The 9700-nt window shown below is 55.9% G+C and overlaps 1 protein-coding gene across 1 annotated transcript in view; it reads left to right on the top strand.

The window, feature by feature from the left end:
* The window catches only part of VAC14 (VAC14 component of PIKFYVE complex), a 55534-nt gene extending 46400 nt beyond the window's left edge, over nucleotides 1-9134 (top strand). The window contains exons 14-18 of the mRNA XM_031058481.1: nucleotides 3167-3341; nucleotides 4072-4190; nucleotides 4977-5056; nucleotides 6588-6738; nucleotides 8247-9134. Of these exons, the coding sequence (XP_030914341.1) occupies nucleotides 3167-3341; nucleotides 4072-4190; nucleotides 4977-5056; nucleotides 6588-6738; nucleotides 8247-8409 (688 nt within the window). The 3' untranslated portion in view covers nucleotides 8410-9134. The remainder of the gene's footprint in view (nucleotides 1-3166; nucleotides 3342-4071; nucleotides 4191-4976; nucleotides 5057-6587; nucleotides 6739-8246) is intronic.
* Nucleotides 9135-9700: the final 566 nt, after the last annotated feature.

Genomic DNA, 9700 nt, shown 5'->3' with positions numbered 1-9700 from the left:
GAAAGCTCCAGGGAGAGACATCTTGCTGGAATGATGCTTCAGGGGGATTAGCCAGTTCCTTTCCTCATCACATCATGTATATATGGGGAGATATATATATACACACACATATATATATATATTCAAGGTGTATGTGTATGTATATATATACACATATTTATGGGATGTATATATCCAGGATATATTTATGGTGTATACATATAAGGGGTATGGCTCCCACTTTCCCTCCCCTCTGCCCTGTTCCCTTCCACAGCCACTCCACTGACATCTCAATTGAAGCCACCTGTCCTCTGTTCAGTCCCTTTCCCTGCCTCCTCCCAGTCAGCCTGGCATTCTCCTCATGCCATCAAAGCCTCCCAGGGAATGGGCTCCTGGGGACCCTCCCACCCCACCAGCAGCCACCTGGTGCTGGCAGTTGGGCTCAGCTGCTGGCTGCTGTCACAGAGGCCAGCAGCTGCAGGACCAGCCAGTTGTCACCTCCTTTGGGGATTGCTTTTGGGATATCCCGGCCAAGGGGCTTCATGGAGGGGAGTTTGAGGTCTGTGCCACTGCCATAGGAGGATGCTGTGCACTGGCAAACTCATTCTGCTGGTGGATCCCAGAGAATCTGGGAGCAGCTGGAGGGGCTGGTGCCCAAGTGGGACAGCATCCCTATGAGGTGACGTGGCTCTGAAGCAGAGGGACTGTCCACACAGCTCCTTCTCTAGCACCCCAACAGTTTCCAGTTCCCCAGTGCCGCTGAAAGGAGGGGGGACAATCCCAACCTTGCCCCACTAATCAAAACCAGGCCTGAAATTAGAAAGCAGCTTGCATTCAGCCCTCTGCTCACTGCAAGCACGGCATTCACCAGCCAAATGGCAGAGCCCCTGTTTATGGAAAGTGAGAGACTTCCTTTTCTGTGGAGGGGGAACCTGAAGGCATCCTTTTTGTCATGGGGGAGCTTTGGAAGTTACTGAGTTGCCCTCGGTGCTCCCTGGCACTGTTTTTCTTGTTTAAGCTCTTGCTGTAGTCTTCTTGCCTGGAAGGTGCAAAACACCAGCTCCCCACTAGCCATGAGCATTGCAGCCAGTCCCGGCTGTACTGGTGCACCAACCACGTCACTGTTGAGACTAAAACTATCCCAGTGTTTGTTTCTGGAGAACCCATCCCTTCTTTGGGCACATTAAACCATCCCACTTCATGGTTGAAGTGCCCAGCTCCACTGCTGGAGAAAGCTTGGCAAGGCTGGAGCATCCAGTTATCCCCCCTTGCTGGAGAAGGGTAGCGTGGAGCCACTTTCTGGACTGGGCTTGGTCCTGCTTTGCTGCAGCTGGCAGTGACTGGATCCTGCCTGCAACGCTGAGCTATTGATTTGCTTTTGGCTCCATCAGGCTGGACTAAAAACCTCTGCCTTCCCCTTTCCTCCCTCCGTGCCTCACTTTCCCACCGCTCTCCCTCCTCCAGCCAGCCTGTGTCCAAGCGGCGAGAAATCAGGGAAGCGTTTTCATCCCCATGAATGCAGCTGGTTACGTAAGAATAATTGGGATAAATGAGCTTATTTATCACAGCCCGTTCCATTTTAGCGGGGTCCGGGGCGATCGCCGGGCTGGGTTACATAAAATCCCGCACAGAGCATCTCATTGTCCAGCAGCAGCCACGCGGGATGCGGGAGCTGCCCGTGGAGAGCAGCCAGGCCTGGGTGAGGAGGGAAGGGATTATTTGGCAGGGCGAAGAGGTGGGAGGAAGATGGGGGGTTTCTTCCTCTGCGTGTTGAGGAGGGAAGATCTGTTTCTTCATTCTCCTCCTGTGTACCTAAACTACCAGGCTTTAGGGTATGGTGTTTGGAGTCTGACTGTAGCCAAATAGTGTTCCTCTGGTCTGTCCTCACAGGAGCAGGGGCTGGAAACTCACATCCTTCCTCCTCCTCACCCCAGGAGGTGAAAACATGACTTCCAGGCAGGGAACGTTCAGATGTACCTCCTACCTCCAAGCCAAACCAGGTAGTTAGTGAACACCTCCCACCCAGCAGCCCAAGCAGTTGATCCTTGTTTTGCCTCTTAATCCTCTCAGAGATGCCTCCAGGTGGAAATCTGAATCCAGCTAAAATTATCTGGTGGGGAACTGTGTTTGGTAGAAGCTGGGGGAAAGCAGAGGTGTTCTGGGGGATGCCTTGCTGCCAAGGTTCCCTGTCAGCCCTTGGGGAAATGTGGTGAGCCAGGGAGCATCCCAGTTTCAGGAGAAGCTGGGGAGGGAATCCCCCTAGGTGGGCTTCCCTGTATCCCTCCAATCCCCACACTGGGGATCTGAGCTGGCGCTGGGCAGTATTTCAGGTGTCCTCAGACAAACTGCCCAGGAAGGCAGGAGCCTGGAGAAAAACAGGAAATCCCCAAATCCAAACAAATGTGGGAGAAAAAAAAATCTGATGGTTTTATTTTTTTGTTTCTGGACTAAAAAAATGTTGAAAATCTTGGGAATGCCTCAAGGTTTGTTAAGCAGGACATTCCTGGTGTGACCCAGCCAGGCAGATCAGCATGGGCCGCAGTGGCAGTTACACTGTTTTGGGGAAAGCACTGGTGGCAGGATATCCAGTGGAACAGAGACATCTTCCAGCTTCACCAGCTCCATCTCCGGAGCCACTCAGCACCGGATCTCGTGGCAGCTGGAGCATGGAGGAGTTCAAAGAGCAGCCTCTGGCTCCAGGACTGCCTGGTTGCACAATACCAGGAGGAATTGCTTCGCCCCACTGGCTGCACTCACTGAGATGTTCCCCAGTGTCAGTGGGATACTGGTCTGACTAGACCATCACATGCCATGTGCAATGGTGCTGCTGCACACTCACTACGCTGGTCAGGCTGGAAAGTGACACTGAAACGTCCTGAGGGAGGTCATGGGAAGGCTTGAGGTGGCACGAGCCATAGTAGTGGGTGCCAGCAAGGTCCCAAAGCAATATGACCAGGGGCTTGTCTTAGCCCAGATATGGTTTTTTGTTCTTGTCCTGGTGTGAATAACTGCGTCCTCCAAATGCAGAGCCTGGTATTGCCCCTTCTGGTGCCACCACACTCACCCAACCTCTGGTGCACCCAGATCTCCTCCCTGGTCCTCTTTGGAGAAGTGGGCTCACATCAGAGTCTTGACTGTGCTCATTAACCATCCTTCCCCCCTGGTTTCTCTCCTCTCTGAAACACAGGCAGCTTTGTCTACTTCTGAATGCAGAGAACATCTTCCACTCCATGGCAGACATCCTGCTTAGGGAGGAGGATCTCAAATTCGCCTCTACCATGGTCCACACCCTCAATACCATCCTGCTGACATCCTCCGAGCTCTTTCAGCTGAGAAACCAACTGAAGGACCTGAAGACCCCGGTATGAGCAGCAGGAGCAGGCTTAGCACCTGGAGGGACATAATGGGCATGGTGGGGACCTGGCAGCCACCTGGGAGTGTGTCTTGCTGCTCAGTCCCTGCCTGGTGGGTTCCAGGGTTGGAGCTCGGGCAGCCTATTTATTCATCCACCCTTCAGGAGCTGCAGATGGGCTTGGAGGATATGCCCAACTGTGCCCAACTCTTGCTTTTCTCCCTGGAATGGGAATGGGCTTACTGAGCCCTCAAGCAGCTGCTATCTCCCCCTGTCTGCCCCCCCCATGGGCTGTGGGACAGGTGACAGCAGGAGTAGAGTCCTGCAGTCCCTCAGCTCTCCCTCCCAGGAGCATGCCCACAGGATTTGCTGAGCAGCTGCCACCAGCACCAGTGACATCCAAGGAAGGAGAGAAGGAAGATTTATCCTCCTCCTTCTCCTGTTGAAGACCAGTGATGCAGGGGTGTCCCCCTGGTTGGGACAGCATCATGGTCCAGCCCCTCATCCTGTGGTGGACTCAGCAGCCCTGAGTGCTGTCACCCCAAAGCCCACCTGGTCTCCATCTCCTGAGGCTGAGGCTCAGGCTCATGCCAGTGCCAGGTGGACTTGGTGGGTCCAGAAACGTCCCTTTGTGTTTTGATGGCACTTGCCAGGCTGGCAAGTTGGTGTTGGGTTCCTGGAGCCATGCCATGTCTGTGCTCCCAGTGTGACCAACCCCCACTGGTTCTCTCTTTCCCCAGGAAAGCCGTAACCTCTTCTGCTGCCTGTACCGGTCCTGGTGTCACAACCCTGTGACCACCGTGTCCCTCTGCTTCCTTACCCAGAACTATAAGCATGCCTACGACCTCATCCAGAAATTGTATCCTTTGGGGATTTTCTGCCAGGGTGGGGCCTGAGCTGGCCCTTAGTCCCTCTGTGGCAACCAAGGTCACCCTGCAGGCCAGCCCAGCCTCCTGCCTGCAGCCCATCATTACCAGGGCAGGGCAGCCTGTGCTGGGTGTGTGCCAGCTCCCTTCCCCTGGTGTCATCCCTTTTTTTGTGGTGAAAAGAGAGGAAGGCGTGCCCTGACTGAGCCTTGACCTTCCCCTGCCCAGGAGGGGAGGCTCCTCAACATCCTCTTCCTCCCAGGAAGATGAAGACTTTGGCCTCCTGGCCTGGTGAGGAGCAGGCAGTGCCCAGCACAGCACAATCCCCGGTGAGCTCACCATCTGTCTGCAGCAGAATGATTATTTTTATGTGCCAGCAAACCCCAAGCCTCCCTGAGTAGTTTTCCAAACGAAGAAGCTCAATAACACGCTCAAGTTCCTTTCCCAGTGCGCAGTGGCATTCCTTCTGGGAGACACACCATCCCCATGGGCCAGGAGGGTAAAAGCAAGCATCCTCCCCTGAACACTCATCCTGCCTCTTCCCCTATACCTGCCTGCTTGTCTGTCTCCCTCCATCATCCCTTGGCCACCCTACAGACCTTTCAGCCCTGCCTGTGTGCAAGCCCTGCCTGTTCCCTGCCCGCTCACATCCCACAGGAGCTGTGGATGCAGGGAGGCTTTGGCAAAGCCGTGATCTGCACCAGGCATCGCCTTCTTGAGCCATCTGCTGCTGCCCAGCCACCTTTTCCCAAGGTACCATCCTTAACAGCCACATCCAGCGGGGATCTGGAGGTCACCGTGGATTTCCTCACCGAGGTGGACAAGCTGGTGCAGCTCATCGAGTGCCCCATATTCACATGTAAGGAGGAGACCCCGGGTGGGTGCTCCCCTCCCCGCGCCTCCATCGCAGGCGGCAGCCGCCGCACGAGTAAATAGAGCAGAAGTTACGAGACTTCTTGCCGGGAGGTTTGCCCAGCGCTGGAGCTGCCCACAGGAACAGGGCATGCTGGCAGCACGGGGGGGCAGCGTTGCCCCCCAGATATAGGTTAAGGGAGCGAGCGGCACTGGCAGATAACAAAAGGGATGGGGGAAGGGATGGAGGGGGCCTGGATCACACTGAGCATCTCCAGGGGTGCACGAGGAGGGCGTCAGATGGGGGACCTCTGTGCCACCCTCTGTGCACGGGATGGCAATTGTGGGTGCTGATGGGGCCCTTAGCAAGAAAAATGGGGTTTTATTCTGAAAATTAAGAGTTAAGCTCTAAAAAACAAGCTGATGTTTTCTCCAGCATCCAGCAGTGTGGGTCCTCCACTGGGTAATGCATCAGTGCCTGACCAGGAGCTCAGGGGTGTTACACTGGGAGCCAGGATGGTGGCAGGGTGACCTGTCGCTATGGGAGGATTCCTCATTATGTCAATTTGCTGCCTCTGGGCTTCTCATTGAAGGTATAGCAGGGCACTGAGGTTGTTGGGAAATGTCCTGGAAAGGACTTCATGGGGCACCTATGTAGGTTCAGGGTGATATTGGGGAGTATTTAAGGGGAGAAGGTTTAGAGCAGCTGGGCAGTAGAGACCCTCATTCATGCTCCCTCTTGTAGACCCTGTCCTGTATCCCCAGGATGACTGTCCCAATGTGTGAGGCACCCACGTGTCTGTGATGGTTTTGCGTGCCCCAAAATTATGCATTGATTGTTCCCCAGCCACTCACCTTAGTCTGCACATCTCAGGGTAGGGGATAGACGTGTCCCCCATAAAGTGTCATCCCTGATGATGGCTCCCTTCACTGGGAGACACCAGCGGTACAAGTGACAGCCAGGAGGTGAGGTACTGAGACACAGACCTTGCCCCTCTCCTGGGCTGCCCCTTCAGCTGTGTTTAGGGCTCCAGAAGATTCTTCTGCCGTGAGCACAGCGAGGGATGGAGCCAGAGGAGGGTTTTGCCTCTACTGAGCAGAACTAAGGCGCAGGACATGTAACCCTCAGAACCAAGCAGAGGGGATTCCTTCTGCTCCCAAGAGTCCCCAGGAGGGTGTCACCCAGCCCTCTGGATGTGATGCTCCAGGGTGGGTATTTCTGCTAAATTTGGAGAAGCTGAGGAGCAACCTGTGTTGCATGTGTGTTCTCAGGCAGACAGCATGGACAGCCTCGGGTGTCAGTGGTATCAGGAGTGGCAGACTGGGAAGCCAGTTGCCCCCAGGGGGCTGTGTCAAGGAGAGGGATTTTGGGGCACCATGGGATGCCAAGATGGATGGGTTAATGAAAGGGGAGAGGGGCGCTGTCAAGTGCCCCTTGGGTTGGCTTGCAGAGGCTTAGGCTATCAGAGAGGGTGGGAGGAACCTGCTATTGCAGCTGGAGATTAAATACATTTCCCTGCTTTCCCATCCTCTTCCAGATCTCCGCCTGCAGCTGCTGGATGTGAAGAACAACCCCTACCTGATCAAGGCTCTCTATGGCCTGCTGATGCTGCTGCCCCAGAGCAGCGCCTTCCAGCTCCTCTCCCACCGCCTCCAGTGCGTGCCCAACCCAGAGCTCATGCAGACCACGTACGTGCTGGGGGGATGGACCAGCATCAGCATCAGGGCTGGATCAGCTGTTCCCCACAGCTGAGCATCCCTGCCATTCCAGGCTCAGCCCCCATCCTGGACTCAGCCCCATGCTCTGGCTTTCACCCCCCAGCTCTGCTGTGGCCGTGGCTGCTTCTTGTCCCCACGGCCGGGAGTGTTGGCCAGGGGGGTTTTTTGTGTCTATATTTGGTAACCCTGGGAGGGCTGTGCCTCATCCACAGGCATTTGGCATCCGGGATGGAAAATTTCACTTGTGGGGTCGCTATGGAAACGAGCAGAGCTGGGAAGGAGGTTTATGGAGAAAGACTCCAGCAGCTGGGGGGGGGGTTGCTCCCAGAGCATCCCCCCTGCAGCCTGGACAGCCTTCACAGCACCCAAAAGGAGCCTGGCACCCTGCTAATGCCTCCGGATGGCTGCTCCATTCCCACTCCTGGCCTTTGGGGATGCGTGAGATGTGCAAGGGCGGCATCTCCCTGGGGACCAGCTGAGATCCTCATGCTCCCTGCCCAGGGGTGCTGCCAGTGGGATTTGCTTTCCAACCCTTAGCTAATGAGTAGTGGGGGGGCTTGATGATAAAGCTGCCTCTGCCTTGGCGCAGCCCTGGGAACAAAAAGAGCTCCCAAGATGGGCAGGTTTCTGAATTAACCCCCTGCTGCTGTTGTCGCTCTTTGGCTTTTAACTGCTTCCCTGGGATGGCTTTTATCCCTCATGGCCTCCGGCACTGAGCTCCTACCCACAACCCAGCACTGATATTTAATTGGGGGGGCGGAGAGGGGGCTGCATGTGCTTCCCCCTCCTTTTTTCTCCCCACTAACCCTGGCAGTGGGGGTTTTTCGAGCTGTCAGACAGCCTGAGCATCTGATTAACTCTGACCTACATTCCTTCAAACACCGAAGCCGGCTTTCATAACTGGCCAGTCCCAGCTGCCCCCTCCCCAGGGACATACCAGGGCCACCAGAGCTGCCTGCCATCTTCCCATGGGCATCCTGTGGCTGGTGTCTGCTCCTTCCTTGCATGGAGACAGCACAGGGATGAGTATCCATGGCTGGAACCCTAGGGAGCCTGCATTTGGAGCCATGGGTGCTCATCCCTGAGGACTGTCCCTGCTGCCACTGGATGTCTTTTGCTCGCTTAAAGAAGCAGACATGGAAACTGAGGCATATGGCCCTGGCATCCTTATCTCACTGGTTTTGACTGCAGTGGGTTGGGATAGAGAGGAGTATGTGTCCGAGGAATTAAACCTCCTATGTGGGGCCAAGATGCAGATGTCCCTTGTCCCCTCCTTGTCCCACGACCTCTTGGGCTCTATATCTCACACCTTTAGAGGAAGAAAATACGTCTTTGGGTGTATTTTATGAGGCACCAGCATGACTAGGATTTGCTGAGCTCAGCTTCTTCAGGACAAGCTTTTGGTGCTGCCAGTGCTGGATGCTCACAGCACCAAACATCCCCATCCCCTTCCCACCTTCTCTCTTCCCACCCTGCAGGGACAACTCCAAGCCCAGCACCAGTTTCAAGAGAACAGCAGCCTCCAACATCGACTACACGGAGCTGCTGCAGCACTTCGAGAAGGTCCAAAACAAGCACCTGGAAGCCAGACACCAGCGAGCCGGGCGGGCTGAGCAGCTGGACCGGCGGGTGGTCCTCTGAGCACCCCTGTGGCCACCGCGGGTGTGCACAGCTGCTGGGACAGGGACCAGGGGACACAGACCAGGGCACACAGACCAGGGAACAGGCACACCGGTTGCTGGCCACCGGAGCATCTGGTGGGTTTAATGGAGATGGGCAAGCGCTCAACACAGGGCTGGTTTTCCCCCCACTGTGTGTATGGATGAGGGCGGACCCTCAGGCTGTGCCCAGCTTTTCCTGTAGATGCTGTGGGGACGTGGGGAAGGGTTGCCCGAGGAGAGGGCCAGGGTAAAGCACCTCATCTTCCCTTGCAATGGTGCGAGGGAACTCCCCTTTGCTTTGCTAATGCCTTCCCCGTGACTGTCAGCTGAGCGCCCAGCCTGCTGCCAGCAGCACCGGAGGAGGGGAAGGGAAGACGGGAGCAACCCCTGGCCTTCCGCCCTGGAAAACAAGCACTGGGGCTGCCGGCCACCTCTCACCACCCTGACTTCCACCCTCTGGTTCCGAGGCCCTGCTGGAGGTGGCATCTCACTTGGGGAGACACTCCTGTGCCTGACACTTGGCCCCCTCCCTGCATTCACACATCCTCTCTGAGTCCCCAGCTCTTGGCAGGGACAAGTGCACAGCTTCAACTCCCATCCAGCACCAGGGGACATGGGGAGCAGTGGACCTAACCCCAGACTCCATCCCTTGTTCCTTCATTAAGCTCCCCATGATAAAATAAACAAGCAATGCAGAACAGCCCATTCCTTGTTGCTGGGCTTCCCATCATAGTTTTGTTCCCCAAGTGGAGCCAAAACCACAGCAAGGGCAGGGGATGGCATGGGGCGTCTTGCTTGACCCTGTGCCCTGGGCTGGCCCAGCCCTGCCACGTTGGCTTGCCAGCAAGCAGAACTTCTCTGCCTGCTCTTCTTCCCAGCAGGAAAAAAACGCCACTGAAATTCTTCCAGGCCACGGTCACAAAACCACAGCACAGTGACAGACATTTTCCTGGCCCCGAGCAGCCGCTGGTGTTGCCTTCATCCTGTCCTGTGGTACCGGGGGACCCCGGCACGTGCCAGCTGCTGCAGTCTGGGGGGACACCATTGCATCCCCTGCATGTTTCAGGCCCTCCCTTGATCCCAGGAAAAGGGCAGTGGGAGGAATTTGTGGAGTTTTTATGGCTTCTGGCCTGTTTACAGGAAGGACTGTCTCTGGCAGTGGGTTCCCCAAACAGCCCCATACCGGCGCTGCTTTGGCCAGGATAAAGACATTCCTGTCATTCCCAGGGAAGGGCTTTCCAGACCCAGTCACGGCGGGTTAATTTTAACAG

This window comes from Geospiza fortis, unplaced genomic scaffold (genome assembly GCF_000277835.1).
Source record: "Geospiza fortis unplaced genomic scaffold, GeoFor_1.0 scaffold97, whole genome shotgun sequence".
Taxonomy (NCBI): Eukaryota; Metazoa; Chordata; class Aves; order Passeriformes; family Thraupidae; genus Geospiza; species Geospiza fortis.
Note: the sequence above shows the minus strand (reverse complement) of the source record. Positions and strands in the feature narration are given on the sequence as shown.